This window comes from Amblyomma maculatum, chromosome 6 (assembly GCF_055883805.1).
Source record: "Amblyomma maculatum isolate TAMU_Amacu chromosome 6, ASM5588380v1, whole genome shotgun sequence".
Lineage (NCBI taxonomy): Eukaryota > Metazoa > Arthropoda > Arachnida > Ixodida > Ixodidae > Amblyomma > Amblyomma maculatum.
The window spans coordinates 47,006,350-47,025,676 of NC_139349.1; the positions used below are offsets into that span (position 1 = coordinate 47,006,350).

At 44.3% G+C, this 19,327-nt stretch overlaps 1 protein-coding gene across 6 annotated transcripts in view; it reads right to left on the reverse strand.

Moving 5' to 3' along the window:
• Dgk (diacyl glycerol kinase 1) overlaps nucleotides 1-19,327 on the reverse strand; it is a 523,491-nt gene that overhangs the window by 56,790 nt on the left and 447,374 nt on the right. For 3 of the 6 annotated variants that reach the window (XM_084606561.1, XM_084606562.1, XM_084606563.1), the window contains one exon: nucleotides 8,611-8,724. The exons of 1 other annotated variant lie outside the window; for it this stretch is intronic. In XM_084606561.1, the coding sequence (XP_084462687.1) occupies nucleotides 8,611-8,724 (114 nt within the window). 2 more of the 6 variants (XM_084606566.1, XM_084606567.1) reach the window with 2 other exon arrangements.

The following is a 19,327-nucleotide window of genomic DNA, read 5'->3' on the forward strand; positions in this document are numbered from 1 at the left end:
TCACCTCCACCCACTTGTTCGAAGAAATCACAGCTACGATTGGCCGCAATGACTAAAAGCTGTGGCCACCTGTGCACGCAATACTGAATGTGTGAGAACTATATGGCTAACACTGGATCACTTAGCCTTTGTGTGAGACCTCCAATAACCTTTGCAACTTTGGCAGCACTTCCGGGATGGAAATCGAACCCCCCAGGACCCTTGCAGGCAGGTCATGCATGCAACTTCATATGGTTAGGTTAAAGGAGGGCTTTATATATACATAACACGGAAAGTTGAGCTAGTTGGTACATATTTTTAAGGAATAACAGCGCTGAGACGAAGGACAAGGAAGGTGTTGTCAGCGCAGGTGTTGTCTTCTTCCTTGTCCTTCGTCTCAGCGCTGTTATTCCTTAAAATTATATATATATACATCGTGAGGTCCTTCATATAATGTATGACTTGTAGCTTACGATGTATGCTGATGAATATGTGTGACCCGATAGCGAAACCGGAGTGAAAAATCGAAGTGCAAGCGCACCTGGTTTGCATTTGGTCTGTACGTGCCAAAATCTGTCGTCGTTTTCTTTTTTCTTTTGGTTTGCTTTACACGTTTCATTCCTTCGGTTATATTATACTAGTTTCAGAAGTTTGGGCCACGATTACGTGCAAGTACTATCTGGGACAATGAGGACGGCGCACACTGTATGAATGATGTGTTGCTACGTGCCTGACCACCACGGCATGAGGCTGGAGTAGGAATACTGCAGTGTGCATATAATCCTGATTGATCAGTGTAGTCTCTACCTTTCACAGTGCTGCAAGCAGCTGGTGCAGCGGAGTACATTACAATTTATTGTGGATGTAGAAAGAGAAAATAATTTGTGTTCCTTATACTTCAATAACGTGGGTGGCTATGAACGTTTTTCCTTCATAAACAAAGCAAGAGCTGATTTCGTTATTTCAATGTACTACTTCCCTCCTAAAATTACATTCAGGTTACAGAACACAGGGGAGATAATTAGCTGCTAAGGTCCCCGTTTTCTGAGATGTGAACGCTTGCTTACTGCCGTGCGTCAGCGGAGATTTATTCTAGATACACGTCTGAACCAGCCACAAACCTTATAAAATACTCTTATCGACATTTTGTTCAATCTAATTGTTTGTGTTCACATATACGGCTACTTTGATTTCTCTAATACGTTTAATTTGGTTCACATACCTCCAATGACCCAGCTTGAGAGAAATACACAGTAATAATTTGAGGAAAAGTACAAAACCATTGATTTTTACAGATTTAAGAGGCATTGAAAACTCCCATGTTACTATCATTTTGCTTTAAAACTATGCGCGTATGAAACGTCTCAATCAGAAAATATAATAAAAAAAAAACAATGTAAACGCGAAACCAGTTTATTTAGTCGTGCGCCGAATGTTGGTTTCGTGTTAAGCATTTTCACTCCAATAATTGCCGTTGCCAATTTAGTCCGTCTTATACATTCTTCCATGTGCACAATGTGACCTGTTGTTACTTGATATTGTTTGAAACGTCTGCTGATATTACAACATCCCATCCGCTCTTGTTGGGAGTCGCAGTATTCCTTACCCCCTCAATGACAATACAAAACAAAACGCATAAATATTTGCAAGCTTGAGCGATTCTGTATCTGCGTCGCTCTTGCACGTACTATGAAGAAGTAAACACACCGTTTTGTCAAACTGTTTCTGTACCCTTTAGCGCTGCCTTCTCTTTTGCAAACGAAAAAATATAAATTAAGGTTTATTACTCACGCATGGATGATGGAAGAGGGTTGAAAAGTTTTCATGAGTAAATTACTTTCATTTTTAGTGGTAGAAAAAACGGGAAAAAAAAAAAAAATTCGACGAGGCGTATTTCATTTTTGCTGCAGAAAAATAACAAAAAGATAGTCTGTTCTATACGCTGCTTATCTTAAAGCAGCCCTTCAAAATTGCGAACAAAGCTTACTACAAACGTTAAGTGATGCATGCTAAGTGATGTCTCATCGAACTGGCAATCCCATAATTTAAGAATGAAATACACGCAGGCAGATGGAGTGATTGCTAAGAGCTAAAGTTTAGAAGGCTCCTTAACTCACTGAGAATGCTATATGAGAGACGCTCCCTCATTCGATCAACATTTAAAAAAGCCTCACTAAGTGCTTCTTATTTATGGGCGTACTTAAACACTGTCCAAAGGAGGGTGGCGCCTCTCCTAAGGCATCCTCATCGGGGTGTAAGGAGTCTTCTAAAATTTGGCCCTAACTTTCTAGATAACGTAAAATGATAAGCAGCACATGACGAAGCAAGAGAAAGTAACCGACAAGCTTAAATACTAGCTAAAGGTGCCAGACTGCAGAGGGAAAACGATTATCCAGGCGCTTTCATATTTGTAGAAAATCCTCGGCTCCAGTGCCAGGGACACGTATTTATAACAGAAACTGTCGCGTGACATCCTTTTCTTTACTGTCAAATGCAGCGGCTTCAAAGCGTTTTCATTCATCACAGCGACCATGAATGAAAGAATGCCGTTTGAACAAAGTGCACTTAAATGCACTGCATCGGTTCAGTTCACCATTTAAATGTCTTGATGATCTCAGAGATCACCCGCTACTGCAAAGCCTCCTCATAAAATTACTTTTGCACACATTTAGTGGCACTTGTAGGCAGCAGCGTGCACGTTATAAGATGTAAATTAAAGCGTTAGTCGGGTAATATGTTCAGAATTATTACGCTTCTAATAGCATTGCTTCATTCTCTGTTGCACACCTCTATATCCGTCTAAAATTCCATACATTTTGATTTGTATTGTTACCTCTGCGAGGCTAAATACGTACTCAGCGCGTAGCAAAAATTCGGAATGTTAATAAAATATAAATTATCGGGAAGGCAATGAACTACTAGCCAAGTGGAAAAATAACACGAACATGTCTTAGATCAATATTTGTGGTCTTCATGCGGCACTCCGCAATGGTGAAATGCAAGGGGTACAATGCTTTCACCAGGAGTTCGTCGAACTTACACCGAAAGCTCAGTACACGAATGCTATTACATCGCCTCTGTCACACCACTGCCGCCTTAACCAGCTCTGAGAAGCGCGCACATGTTTTTAACTTCCCAATATAGTTAGTGAGCCATCGCGACGGACGCGAAATAAAATCAGCTGAACATAGAAGAAACCGCCGTAGTCTTCACCATAGCGCCTAGAAAAACAAAATGTTTTTAGACAGATGACGCATGCTTGCTCGTCACTAATAAAGTACTCCTCACGCGGCTTGTGTAGAACCTCCGCTTTGCAACCTAGGCCTACCGAAGAAAACCAGTCTTAAATGGGATAACCACACCAGTTGCATTCAAAAGAAATAAATGTGCAAACTAAGTTACTTAGGAAGGTCCTTATGTCATTACATTAATGAAATTCAAAACGGTCATTCGGCCAATCTTGGAATACGCAGCAGTCGTACGGGATTCGTACTTCCCAAGCAGCGTAAAGAAATGCGAAAACATTCCAAGAAAATCAGTTGGATTCATTTTGTAATTCCTATACAGCTGGAAAGAGCCGTACCAAGCATCCTTTTAGGAAAATAAAACTTAGAAACACAATAAGGAATAAGACGTCGTGAAGATGTAAATGTCATGCATGTAATCAACCACAGGAAGCCAAATTTAAATATCTGTATAATGAACAATCCAATCAACGCCCAGCGCGATTCCAAAATTCTAAGAAAGTAAAAATGAGGGGGACACTCTAGGTTTCACTTCAAGAGTATGACTCATAGTGTTTCGTGGTCCTGTGTGCTCATGAATGCACATGCGTGCATTCATGAGCATACAGTCGTAAGGCATCACTTGACGTCAAAGACCACACGATATGCGCAAGCGAAATGAATTGTTTTGTAAAGTTTAATCACTTCAGGCATGCGGCGAATTTAAATTCGCCTTGTATGTCATGATTTATTCACGCTCATTTCACGCGTGACCACAAGTTTCATATGATCATAGTAGGATGTTTGGAACTCGCGCTCGTGGTCGAGCGACTCTCTCATCAGGACCGTGTTGACAAATAAGGATCTTCCACTCACTGTCAACTGCAGCGGCTATTCTGCGACACGGTGCTGTCACTGGTAGCGCTGCTATATGGGCAAAAACTGTTGTTGGCATCTGTGGTATAGATACTACGGGGTTTATTTAGTTTATTCTTTTCATTACATTCAAAACTGTCTGAACACTCCTAACTATACATTTAGCAAAATCTGTGCATCTTAGTTAATGCCACGCCCTGCACACGCATGATATTAACCAACATTAACATTAAGATTAGCATTAGCAATAATCTGGTAGCTTGTCTGGCTCGAAATCTGAGAGTTATGGAAGGATGATTCTGACCTCACCCTCGCATCTGAAACGAGAAGCCTGAGTTGGCAGCTCCTGCCAAACCGGCCATGTCGCGTGACGTCAGGCAACCCTACGACCAATACGTGCTTGCTACCAACTACCATCCTTACAACGCCGGCAACGATGATGCCGTATTTTCTGGATAACGAAGCTTCTAACGCTATCGCTAGAACACTGTACTATCACTCTAATAGAATGGCCTCAGTCGGGATGCCGTGGAGCGTCCAACACTTGAACCTTTCTTGGAGATGCTCTGAGATCATACGCGATAGCGTTAGAGGCCCCGTTAACCGAAAATCTGGCGTCCGCGGCGGCGTCGTGAGTGAAAAATCACGAGCATGGCGCTGGTAGCTGACATGGCCGAACACTGAATAAATGTAGGGTTGCCTGACGTTACGTTTTGCAGGAGCTGCCTGCTCGGGCCTCTTCTTGCATATGGTAGTGTGATGTCAGAATCAGCCTGCCAAGACCTTTACATTCAGGTTGCCCCTAGGCCAAGCAGACGCATTCATACGGCTCGGTTAAAGCAGGGGTTTATATATAGGGTGGTATAGCTATACTATTGCGTCATACCCTTAAAGGAGGAGCTGTGTGCCCCCATAAATATTTATTTTCATTTTTTGTTCTTTCAAGCTACTGATCGTCCGATTCTCTGCTATTCTTTACCTTACCTGAGTAATCTGATATATTTTTGCTCGAGACTCTGAGCATGCACTTCCTCTTCACAGTGCCTCTCGAAACTCTGTACGGTGACGGTGGTTACCTGATATTCCTCACCATTTTTGCATCCATTTTTTTTTGTCATTGTGCTGTGTACAAGTAACTGTCTTCAGTGTGTAGGAAATTCGGCTGTGTGACACGCGCGCACATTTTCTTCTTTGTTTTCTCTCCTTTTGTTTATCATTGTTGACTAGTGTGCCTCATTGGGCTTTTGTAGTATGCTGTTTGTAAGCGTTGCGGTGTTGCATGTTGTTTTGTATTTCTGCCTTTTAGAAAGTTTCGCGAACATGCCTGACAGCCTTGCAACCGCTGTTGCCATAAAATAATGTGTATTTTAACGAAGGCTTCGTAGTGGAGTATGGTCACACAGACTTTATTTCAACGTCCGAGCTTCGTGAGCCACGGCACAATCTGTGCTTTGTTCCGTGTTTTTGTGTATATGCTACGCAACATACGGAGCTGTCCCCGAGTTCAGTACAAGGAAGTGGTAGAACAAAGTAACTTGACGCCTGCTGTTATGCTTGCCAAACACGATAAAGCGAGGAATGCAGGGGAAGAGAGGAACAAAGCTGAAGCTGGAATTCGAGTCACAGCGCCGACTGCGAGACGTGACCGGCATGAAAAATGTTGGTGGCTCAAAACGCGGCTGGACTTGGCACTGCAGAACGAAATAGGTCGTAGAGCAAGACCCGGAGAAAGGATAACAAAAGCAAGGATGTCTGATAAAGCCTGGTATTGGAGTCGCATAATAGAACAATGGAGCAAGTCTCTTATGCCCAGAGAAAACAGGGTACCAAGATCGCATTTGCGCCAACCTCATGCATTTCAAGGTCACTTCTCGCTGTCCAAGTCTCAGTTTCGGAAGTGAGAGATTTACACCGAATCTTTAGCTGCTCCTTCGCTGTCTTCCTTGCAAGATAAGAACCGCAAGGTCGCACTTAAGGCAGAAATAAAGCTCATTCGAATTTCTTCCACGACTAAGAAGTAAAATCAGGAGGGAAACCGAATAGAACGAATAAAAGAAAATGGAGACAAAAGGCAATGTGCGGACAGTCGGCGAAAGAAAGTGAAAAAGAAAAAAAAAAGAAAGGAGGGGAGGAGGGAGGGTGAAGCACGCGGATACCCTAAACAAGTTATGCGCTAGACAGTCACGGAAGCAACGCCCAGCGATTCCGGACACGTTCGGGACGTCCTTGCACATCTTCAGGGCTCGGACCGCGTTCAACTCCGGAATACAGAGTCGACAAGATATGACCCTAATCTGGGTACCCGGGTTTCGCAGACGCCCCAGGAAAGTGTGGAAAGACGAATGTTTGAGATGCGAGATGTCGTAAGCGCGAGCTGTGTGTTCGAATCTAACGCCTCGTGCTGTCGCTGACAGGCAATTCGTAAGGGCCGTACAGGAGGAACATGGCGGTTCGTGCAACATTACACACTGCGAAGCCACATAAAGCGTTTACAGCACAAAACCGGCATGAATATTATGCCCAGCTCCCCGTTTAGACAACATAGAGGCCTCCTCACCTATATATGATATTACCGGGCCGTACAAGCCATTTACAAAATAATTGGTTAACATACTAAGCGTTGATTTGGAACTGACGAAGACTAATAATTACATCGTGTAATGGTGCCATGTGGATGCAGTGGATCAAGTAGATGCAGCTAGCACAGAACCGGGTTAATTGGAGAAATATGGGAGACGCCTTCGCCCTGCAGTGGGTATAGTCAGGCTGATGATGATGATAATGAACGGTGCCATGAGGGGGCTAAACTCGATGCCTGGTAGAAAATGAGCGTACGCGAGTAAACAGAAATGCTTTTGTGCCCAGCGAATATAGATGAGCGTGTGAAGCGGCCATCGCAATAGCCACACGGTCATCACAATCATTCACTGGGCTCGAAAGTGACCGGAAATAGAGCAACAACACGCTAACGGCGTGAGACGAGCGACTGAAGAGCCGTAAGCAAAAGCACTCACAAATTGCGCGCTTGGGTACATCGACGACGCACCGTATATACAGGACGGCAGTACAGGCGTGGCACCGCGTCCTGTTCCTGACTGAGGAGGAGGGCCCGGTGCATGCGGAAGCAGGAGTTCCGGCGTAACGTTTCCATTCGAATAATGAGGCCTGACACACACGCATGCGGCCCTTGGCGGGGCCACCGACCATGTCGTCATCGACATGGATGTCGCAGAGTCGCAGTCGCGTATGGAAACACTGCCATCGCGTTTTCACGGACGTTATTAAAAGGAGCTTTCGGTTAAAGCTACCGTTGTTGTAAATGCAGCAGACGGCACAGACAGTCCCGTAACAATTTGAATGAAAAGTGACAGCGATTTAAATCAAAACCGGTCAGCGAAGAATTGGCGTTTGGCTCACTTTGCAGCACTTTTTGCCTGGAAGGAAGAATCCGCTGAGTAGTGGCTGCAGCTATAATTTCTTGTGCCTCTGTAGAGTAGCGAGAAATGTCTATGACCTATCAACTTGGAAGCAGAACAAAAATATACGTCTCGAGACCCTGAGAACATGGTGCGTGATAGCCTGGGTATAAAATTTAGGACAGCGATTGCATTAAAGTGCGCTTTCACGCAGACAAAGACCAATAATAACCTGCTCAGGCATCGTGACTAGTTTAATTCCAAACGTACGGTGATTAGCTATCGGTTGACTTAGGTGCTAGCTATTGTGAGCTATAATTTATGTCAGCCAGCTTAAATAAGATAGAAACTATCAAATGAGACATGACATCACACAGAGGCATCGGACAAACACAGAAATGCGCCAGCATTATTCGTGACCACACGGGCTTTCCCGTATAATGCCTGCCCACAAAAAGGCATTCTTGAACAGTTATAATAAAGGAACAAGGACGTATGATCACATACGGGCTCCTGGGAGTGGTTGCAGGTTCTCATTCGCAGAGGGCACTTGGAGATCGACACTTCAGACGTTTTAAACACGACGGGGATGGTCAGTTGGCATTTGCATGGGCATTCCAAGGAACTCACTTTCATCCAAGGCTGATTACTGTATTCATTCTTTCCAAGGTAAGAACACGGCAGCCTTTCATATGTGGTGCGAGTTTTCCAAGCAAGGAATTTTGAGGGGAGCACACACAGTGACAGTCTTTAGTCATACAATATGAGGGCGAGCAGGCCTGCGCAGCAACGGCACGACGACCGAACGGAACAACGAAGGAAGTCACGGGTGCTCACGCACACAGGATCCCAGACAAGGGACGTACGTCAGAGGACCAGGCATCAAACGCCAAAGCAAGCAGCATCGCCTGTTATAGGCACACTGCAAGCTGTACGCTGTGCTTGTTTTTCGTCCAGGCGAGCACGTTGGAGGACAGCAACGCGTGCGTGATGGGCCGGTGCAGACCGAGTGTCCACGCACAATGCTGGATGTGGCGGCCGGGGCGGGCAGAGAGACCACGGTGAGCAGGACAGACGACGGGCAAAGGAAGGAAGGAAAGAAGAGGAGGCCTTACCTTGGCGCCTTTGTCAAGGGAACCGCCGGTAAGCGTCCTATGCAACACAGCCGCCGTCTTCCTATCATCTAGCGATTCGTCCTTCTGAAATTTGCCCGCCACCAGGTGACGGAACTGGAGGGGAAACAGGAAAGAGGTAGAGAGGGAAAGAAAGAGACACACACACAAATATGGAAGGAATGATTAAGGCAGAGAGAGAGAGAGAGAGAGAGAAAGAGATGGGGAGCCGGGGTGACGGAGGGGGAAAGGGAGGGAGAGGGAGAACAAACGTCAGTCACCACCGGCGGCTCAATCAGCGCGACTTCCTGCGGTTCGGGCAAAAGCCGTGTCGACGGCCCAGGCAGTAGCAGCAGCAGCGGCAGTAGCAGCGGCAGCGACGACGGCAACAGCGACAACCAAGGATATCCCTCGCCCGCTTCCCCTACCTACAAATGTTGCTTCCGACGCGCGACGGCCTCAGGCAATGCACACATCCCAAGGAGACCAAACCACCTGCAAGCGCGCTATGCTCAATGCCACTATATCAGGCTCAGCCAAGGCAGCAGGCATTCCCAGAGAGGCACCAAGCACCGTACGCAGAATGCACTGTCTAACGTGCAGCGCTGACGATTCTACGCATTCGAAGCTAACGTTAGCGCGCGGAAAGAAAGAGGAAGAAGCACAGCATTCCCGCGCGCACGATGTTGAGATCAGAAAGCCCCAAGCAACATAAAAAAAAAAACGCTATCCATGTTCAGGGTAAGTCCACACTCCGAGGAAGACCGACCAACACAAAGCACAAACTACTGGTTGTGTGGAGGCAAAATTATCTCCGAAACGATGAACTACCATTTATTTGTCACGATGAATTTTAAACTGCCACATGTTTGTGGTTCAAGGTCCTACGAGATTATAATATTTAAAAGTATTCGTGAATAGTTTTCAGGAGTAGGTATGGCATTCGCGCCCTTTCCTGCGTGCATTTTTGGCAGCCAGAGGCATCATTCGGCCACAGGCGTGACGAGAACGTACTGATACAAACCAATAGCGTCTTCTCAGTAAGCACACCGAACGCTTCAAGCACACGCCTGAAGCGTTGGCCTAGAGGTTTTGGCGTCCGCTACACACACCAGAGGGAGGTGCGCGATTCCGATGCCCAGTGCCTCGTGGTACAACTGGTGATTGTATATGTACAAGCTTTTACCTAGTCTGCTTCTCGGCTTAACTGGTGTCAAGTGCTTGCTTAATGGTGTTATACACAGGGCGAAACACCTTGTATACCACGGGGCATTTCGACCAAAGCGGCCCCAGCGCCGTCAGAATGAATGCCTCATCATCATGACACACGCGTGGTGGCTACCTGCGGACACGAGGTCTGTCGTTACCACGAAGGCATGAGCTGATTCTTCGAACGGGTCAGACTCAATGACTAGAACCACGGAATTCGGATGTCTCGAAAATGATGCACATCTATCGCGCAGTCTACGCACATGCTGCATTTACTGATCGCGTCATCTCAGACAAAGCGGTTGATGGCACAAGGGGGACAAGCAAAACTTTTGGGGATTGGGAAACATGGACAGCGCATACGTGTTCCAATGTCGATTGTAGAGAAACTCTGCATCGCATATAAAGGTCACTTTTTCCTTTTAGAACGAAAGGTGGTCATAGACGTTCCAGGTGCTCTCTGGAGTGCAAGGAGAGATTCTTATCACAAACCCACGGCCAGCTATTAATGTAGACTTAGATAACTGTTGTCTTCAGCTGATAGCAACTAAATATTCCTGTCCGTAGCATTCATTCCACATCCACTTCCTTTGATACGGACAGCGCAAAGAATGTCACTGGAAAAGGAACTGGCTGACGTATTACTACCGCACAGCTTTACCGATGTCACTTGATACATTCTGTCTAGAATTTTAGATGAGTGACGCCGGTAAAGGAAGCTTCTGTGCCAAGCTGGGCGTGATAAAGGACAAACGAGGCAAGGACCTCACTGAAGCCTCAGAGATAAAGAAGAGGTGGCAGGAATACACAGAAGAACTGTACAAGAAGGACCCGGATGTGCAAACCCAACATAAGACGGTTGTGATTACTGATCTCGAGCCGGGCATCCTGAAGAGTGAAGTTGAATGGGCCTTAGCCAGCCTTGCTAAGAACAGAGCTAGCGGAATTGATGGCATTCCAGCTGAGTTGCTTCAAAACCTCAACCACGACGCTGTTAACACTCTGCATACATTATGTCAGAAGATTTGGACAACCCTGCAGTGGCCACAGGATTGGAGGAGGTCAGTTTACATCCCCATTCCAAAGAAAGGCAGTGCCAAAGATTGTTCCTACTACCGCACGATCGCGCTTATTTCGCACGCTAGCAAGGTGATGTTGAAAATCCTCCAAGGTAGGCTGCAGCAGTATGTGGATTGGGAGCTTCCAGACGTGCAAGCTGGGTTTCGCAAGGGCAGAGGAACTAGAGATCAAATTGCCAACCTTCGCTGGATCATGGAGAAAGCAAGAGAGTTCCAGAAACCCATTTACTTCTGCTTTATTGATTATGCGAAAGCGTTTGACTGCGTAGATCACAGCAGATTGTGGCAAGCTCTCCAAGAGATGGGAGTTCCAATTCACCTCATCTGTCTACTCAGGAACCTGTATGAAGGGCAAGAGGCCACAGTCAGAACTGGGCATGGTCTTACTGATTGGTTTCCGATTGAGAAAGGGGTGAGGCAAGGCTGCATACTGTCGCCTTGCCTATTTAACCTATATGCAGAGTGCATCATGAGGAAGGCCGGTCTGGACGAGTCTTCAGCTGGAGTGAAGATTGCTGGAAAACGTATCAACAACCTTAGATATGCGGATGATACCATTTTAATGGCAGAAAGTGAAGTGGAACTCAAGAGACTTCTGATGCGCGTACAAGAAGAGAGTGAGAAGTTTGGGCTTAAACTGAACATTAAAAAGACAGAGATCATGGCGTCTTGCCCTATCAAGTCCTGGAGCATCAATGGACAAGAAGTGGAAGCTGTGACAGATTTTCTGTTCTTGGGCTCCAAGATTACCTCGGAAGGAGACTGCAGCCATGAAATTAGGAGACGCCTGCTTCTGGGAAAGAGAGCAATGGTTAGCCTTGACCGCCTAGTAAAGAGCAGAGACATTAGTCTGCCAACCAAGATCCGTATAACTCGTGCTATGGTCTTTCCAGTTGTGATGTATGGATGCGAGAGTTGGACTGTGAAAAAGGCTGACCGCCGAAGAATTGACGCGTTTGAATTGTGGTGCTGGCGAAGACTCTTGAGAGTTCCTTGGACTGCCAGAAGATCAAATCAGTCGATATTGTCGACCATAAACCCTGACTGCTCATTGGAGGGTCAAATTATAAAGTTAAAGCTCAGCTACTTTGGTCATCTGATGAGAAGAGAGGAGTCGCTGGAGAAAGATTTGATGTTGGGAAAGGTTGAGGGTCGCCGGAGAAGGGGTAGGCAGCGAACGCGATGGTTAGATGGCATCCTCGAGGCACTGCAGATGAAGTTATGTGATCTTAAGAAGATAGTGAGAGACCGGAAAGCGTGGCGTGACATGGTCCATAGGGTCACGAAGAGTCGGACACGACTGAACGCCTGAACTGAACTGATAGTGGTTTTCTAATATTCTGCGTTAATGATCACGCCACACTGCTTGGAACTCCTCTTTTCGGCGCGGAAACTATTGATAACATTATCAAGTACAACTGTTTCGAAAGAGCAACAAAAGCAAATCTAAATGAACATTCGCTTAACGGCTAGGTGCAGTGGTCAAGTTGTCGCAGCGATGGCCTAATAAAATATATAGAAAAACACTCGTACGCGCTTTTAATGACTGAAATAGCGATTGGAAATGGCGACTAGGATGAAAGATACTCTCTCATTCTTTCATGACAAGCCTAAATAGAAATTTAGCTTTTAATTACGGGCGATTAATTTCTATCATGTCACAAAAGAAGTGTTCTCTAAAAATAGCCTACTGAGGCTACAGGAACGACAAGCATTAGAATTTATTTGCGCCTGAATGAATTTTTGCACGGCTCCCAAATTTGAATGAAATGATTAAAATAGAGCAGGAAAAAAAGATTCACTAAAATTTAAAATGTTTCATTAGAATACATTACTTTAGAAAAAAATGAATTTCATATCGAACCTAATTTCTGGACAGATTTTACTCCTTGAGTGATATTTTCTTAAATATTCCAGAAGCAAACTTCTCATAATCTTAAAAGCACCATCTGCGACCTAAGCAATTTCGAGTTAGTGTGATTCCGTCGAAGTAGCACACATCTGACATTGAGATTGATGCGTTAAAAAAGACCTTTTGCGGTTTTTATGACAACAGCATGCAGATTAAGCAAAATCAATGTTGTCGATACTCTCTCATTCTTTCAGGTATTGTAATAGGGGAGCCAATTCATAAGTAATACATTTTTATAGAATTTCAATTTCTATGTAGCCTTCAAATTTAATTATCGTTTAAGGCAGCCAAAGGCCGCTTGAATCACGATGTAACTGTTGTGAATTTCCTTAACATTGTTTTGGGGAAATTGCTAAGAACTACAAGAAGCTTGGTTTTGCGTGAGTACAGTCATATGTTGTGCTCATTACTAGGTTTAAACCGAGGCATTCTAACATTGCTATGATAAGTTAAAAAAATTAAAATAAACAGTTTGGTTCAGAAAGGGGCATTTGATTCTATAAGCGGGCGACCTGATGATGTGTATGTTTTCAGTGCGATTGTGCGACAACTCGCTCTCCGTGTCTCTATAGTTAAGGTACCTGAACGTACCGAAGAGTATATAAGGTAAGAAACATAATGCAGCCACTTGAGATTTAATGACTTTTGACCTGCGAATTTTTGTCGCCGACTACACTTCTTGCGAGTGCAGACGAAGAAGCCGTTTCTCAGTGTGTCGTTGTTGGGGTTACCAAGCATACATAAAAAGAAAGTAAAATATGGTTAAAAATCTTTGTATTTTCGTTTCTTTGCGTCTCGTTATCGATGAAAGATTTTTACCAAAATTATGACAGTCTAAAGATACAGCTATCTTATAGTACAATGCGTCCTGTTCGTCGACCATAAGATAGCAGAAAATTCCGGCCAAAACTCCCATATAGGAAAATTTGTTCAGTTATTACGAAGGACTGCATACGTTTCTGCATTTTTGACTAACGATAAATTGCACGTGGTCGACATTCTACAAAAAAAAAAAAAAAAGGTCAAGTACAGGAAGTTACATTTTCTTAAAAAGCACCATCTCCCGCTATTCATCATAACAACAAATCAATCGAACCATACAGCCGCCAAGACAACCGATATCGTTACACATCATTGCGCAGAATTCCCGAACAGGTTCGATAAAAATAGAAATAGAAAGCGGCAATCACTGAAACGACATCGAAGCGGTAATGTCTGATGGAAAGAAGTTTTGTAGCAGCATACAAGGCGGCTTGCAAATATTTGAGCTCCGCTCCAATTCTTGCACATCCATACTAAACGATACCACAAATTGTGCCGCGGAAGCGAAAAGATTTTAAAGTTTCCCCCAAGTTGGAAATTCATGCATGATTCCAAGTCATACAAAACGATGAACAAGAGGGGATGGCGGTCTCCATGATGTGAAACACGCGCCTAAAAGAAAGGGGAAGAAAAACTGCAATTCAGCGCTATGGATGCCCTCTTTTCATGCTGGGAACCTTCTCCACATCACCCCTCCCCCCCCCCCCCCCTCCCACACACACACATACATACAGACACACTAAATGAACGTACACGATCTTCCTGTGGAACTCGTCATTTGTTAAACGTAATCCTACTTCTCTTGCTTCTATTTCATTTCTGAAATAACCTTTTTCTCTTTTTTTTTTGCCTCTCTTTGAGAAGGCATTGCGGGGCTGTTTTCCTATCCCACTTTTTCTTCTGCTGCTAGTTTTTCGTTACTCAGCAGCGGTGCCCATTTTCTTAGTCTTGATTCGCGTGAAGCACATTACTGCCAGTCGGCAAAAAAGGCGCCTTCGGGGGATGGGCGGAGGGAATGCCTGCATAAGGGTATTATAGCGGGCGATCTTGTTTTCTTTTAATATTTCTGACATGTTTGTATTTTAAAACTTCTGACGGACACCTCGATGCGATCTGTGCAGGTGGACTGTGCGTTATAGGGCGCACTTATTGGTGGCTAATTAGCCTAAATTAATTAATCAACTCGTTACTGGCGGTCTTAAATTTGGCAATGTAACATTGCAGGTTAAAACATCATCGTGACTGCTATGTGGTCAGGGCTCTCGACTGCTGATTTCGGGTTCACGGGGTCTACAAGTGCCGTAGCTGTAGCTTTTCGATGGAGGCGAAAGGCAAGACCCCGCGTGCTGTGCGATATCAGTGCACGTTAAGGAACCACAGGTGGTCCAAATTTACGGAATCCACCACTACGGCATCCCTCATAGCCTGAGGCGCTTCGGGACGCTAAATGTTTTACACCAAACAAATCACCAAAATTAATATTTTGGTTAGTTACCTATTGTCCAGTCACAAAACTACACAAGCCTTGCACAGATCACACTGGGGTAGCACCAGCAACCACCAGACGAGCCCCAGCAACCGCGCCGTTGACGTCAGCCGACAGCATGGCGCGCCTTCTTGCATCTCAGTGTGTGCGTGTGTACCATACTTAGGCACAGAAATCTTGATGATGAACTCTGGCATCGGGCAGACTAAACAGCTTTGCTAGGAGATTACGAACTTAGAAACGAGACAAGTAAGAAACGACATAACCCTAGAAAGTTATCAAATACTTCTAAAGACAAATGATAGAAATATGACTGCGTAAGAATCCCTATTTTGAAAACTGTGCGGTATGCTTTCTGGGCGTCTCTAGTCGCTCCCTTCTCAGGCCACGTTAGTGACTCGCGTAGGCGTACGTGAAGCTGGCCCTTACAAACCCCATAATATAATATAACGAATTTAAAGGAGAAAAAGCAAAACAATCAGCATCGCAACTCGGTTCGCGGCCAGGATCTTAAGATACTTAGTTGACGCAGCGATACCGTTACTGACGCGTCTAATGGCTGAAATAGCCATTACAAGTGATCATTCCGTTCGTAAAATGCCCACGACGATCCAAAAGAGGCCTCAAAAGTTGTTTTTGTATATGAGGAGTAGGCAATAACGTGTGCATTGTTTGTGACGCCACAAAAGCAGAGTTGCAGCCAAACTCCCCTCAATCGAAGTCACACAAACGAAAAAAGGATGATCTGGTGTTATTCACAGACATCTGCCTGCGAACTTTCCCACGTCTGCCTTTTACGAAACGCTTGCAGAAGGCACCAGCAACAATAATTTGAGGAAAGCCTCCCCGACTGGCCGCTCTTGGAATGTTCACACGCTGCAATATTCCCTCAATCATAAAAGCCTGTTCACAGGTCATTAAGAAATAGAAACTCTTGTCAAGCTAAGTGACACCTCTTTCCGCAGGGGGGCCAATCTGATGATGTCACTTTATCTAGCGCTGCCTTCAGTTCTCTAATGGGTTCTCGCTGTTTGCTGGCAACAGCCAGACCCCCTATAAACCGGAAGAGGAGTGATGTTGTTTTGATTGTATAGCAATGTCAAATGACATGTCTTTGAATGAGAAAAAAGGAAGTTGTGTATGATGAAAATGATTTCACATCAGGCCTCTCAGCGAATTAAATCTTGAGCAAGTGTTTCCTATGTCCAGCGACATTACGCAGAGAGTTTGCAGTTCCTGTCTAATATCTCGTCAATCCTTCGGAGGGGGCGAACATCTTTCTTGGTTACACGGTTATCGATAGCGCACAGGGCTACCATACTTCTTCATGAGGACAGCTGCTGGAGACCATGGGCTCTTGGATGGTTTCACGACATTTACAAGTTACTTCGACTTGGAGGTAGAAATTTTGGATAACAAAGTCGTGCTAATTTGAAGGTAGGAGGCAATGCCAGGATCGTGGCCAGGATGCTCTGTTATTCTTGACGTCTCGAACATATTCGTTGCTGGTGACCACGGTCCACTGGAGCAACGGTAATACAATAATTTGCAACCTAGTACATTTATAATAAAAAACAAACAAAATAAATACAAATTAAAGAGGCTGCTAAGCCGTATTCGTAAGGAGTTATTTCTTGGTGTTACCTTTTACCAGTATTGCTTGTTTTGCTGTTTCTGTCACACCTTTGTAGCACTGTAATTGACTTGTGTCGTATACTTGCATACATGTATTCCTTTAGTATTGAGTTTCGTGATGAGCTATTTTCAACAGCATTGTTGTTTACCACACTTTCACTTGCCTTTGTTTGGTTTCACTGCCCTTATCCCCTCTGTAATGCGGAAGGCCTGGGGATAAAATGAAATGAACCGTTTTGTCGTTATACACTGACGTGCTCTTGTGTTCATTCTGTTATGCAAAAAAAAAAAAAAAGAACAAAGACTTTTGATAGCCACTGCGAAGCTGTAATGATATTTTAGATTATCTAGTACCAATTACTCAAGTTAACTGTGTAATGCTATGTACCGTGCATGGATTTGCTGCCTGCCAGGCTGTGGTGCTCACAGGCCTGATAGTATGTACTGTTTTCAATTTTGCCAATAAAGTTATCATCATCATCATCATCATCATCATCATCATCATCATCATGACTATTATTATTATTATTATTATTATTATTATTATTATTATTATTATTATTATTATTATTAATATTATTATCATTATTATTATTGAAAGACAAAGGGAAAAGTTTCGCCAGAAAGGCTGAGGGTGCTTCGGTTTGCCTACTAAACACCAGAACCAACTTCATTAAGCTGCCATAAATCCATGAACCTGAAAATTCGGTATAGTTGACAGTTCTCCTTCCTAAATATATATATATATATATATATATATATATATATATATATATATATATATATATATATATATATATATATATATATATATAGTTTCGAGGGTGTAGTTGGCAACATTTATCTTGTACGCAATATATTGTCCGTACCATACGAAGTAATAGGGATAACTTAATCCGAAAAATCCGACAAACCTTTTTGAATATAATTGTTTTATTAGAACTCAACACTGATCAGGAGGAGCTATATCTTGGTCTGTTGGCCCTCAAAGTATATCAAGCACGCGGCAAAACAAGCATGGCAGCTGAATAGCTGTTTACGGACCCCGTTAACGTGGCCAACTCTTTAACGACTACTTTGCGGCCGTGCCTCAAAGTGTGGAGCATACCTTTCTTGACATATGCGCACTTGACGCCTCAGAGCGGCAGCATTTCTCTAAAACCTAATTCAAATATACTCTACAGAATTATATCTTGCTTCAGGCCAAGCAACCGTCCCAGCATCGACAGTATTTCAATAGCCATGCCTAAGCGAAACTTCGATGCGCTGTCCCCTATTCTTATGTTGAATGAATTTATCGATACGAAAAAATATTCCATCTGCTCTATTGCTACCGATAGATTTGTTTTCAAGGATGGACAAGACAATAAAACTGAAAACTATAGACCCATTTCAATTTTGCCAGTCACTAGCCAAATATTTCAGAAACACTTGCCGATGGTATCATTCCTTGACCAGCATTCGATTATACCGTAACGTCAATTTGGTTTTTACCTGGCCGAAGCGCAGTGTCACAACTTGAATTTTTCAGACCTCGTATAGCCAGCTTACGTGCTCGCTTTTCATAGACGCTCGTCACAAGGGAAATGACTATAGCGGAGACGTCTATTTCCGAAGTGGAGTGGCGCATGGCTCAGATTCTCTTCCTCTTCTTTTCGATGAATCTATTAATGACCTTTCTGACCAAAAAAGTGACCAGACATCAAACTGCAGGATTAAAGTATTCTGGTCCCCCAAAATATCAAATGTAGACCAGGACTGAGTATACCGTGCAAGATAGCGTTACAGCCACTGTCAACTGGTTCCGCCAGGACTGCGTTCTTGCGCACGCCTCTAAGGCAAGAATTAAGTGCTTTCGATCCTTCCATAAGCACGCCGCGATTGAGATGTTTTTATGCGCAAGCACTATATGGCTATGTAGGCGGGTTTCGCATGGGTATGATTTTGTCAGAGTTGCAAAAAAGGAACTAGCTGGTATGTCGGAAAAAGAATGGTACAATCGGACAGAGCGTCAAGGAAAGGTGTGAAGTGACAAAATGGTTGATGTGAGTTAATTAGGTAACTAGTTAGACCCAATTAAATGCGCAATTAGAAGCCAAGATGGCAGCCAGCCAAGTTCCGGTTTCCGTTCTGAGCCTCCGGTCACGTGTCTCAGTGCGGAGGAGGAGGAGGAATCAACATTTATTAAGCCCGAAATAATTCGGTGGTGCGTGCAGGCACCAGACGGGGTGGTTCCCTAGTTCAGTTCAGTCGTTCAGTCGTGTCCGACTCTTCGTGACCCTATAGACCATGTCACGCCACGCTTTCCGGTCTCTCACTATCTTCCTAACATCACATAACCTCATCTGCAGTGCCTCGATGATGCCATCTAACCATCGCGTTCGCTGCCTACCCCTTCTCCGGCGACCCTCAACCTTTCCCAACATCAAATATTTCTCCAGCGACTCCTCTCTTCTCATCAGATGACCAAAGTAGCTGAGCTTTAACTTTAAAATTTGACCCTCCAATGAGCAGTCAGGGTTTATGGTCGACAATATCGACTGATTTGATCTTCTGGCAGTCCAAGGAACTCTCAAG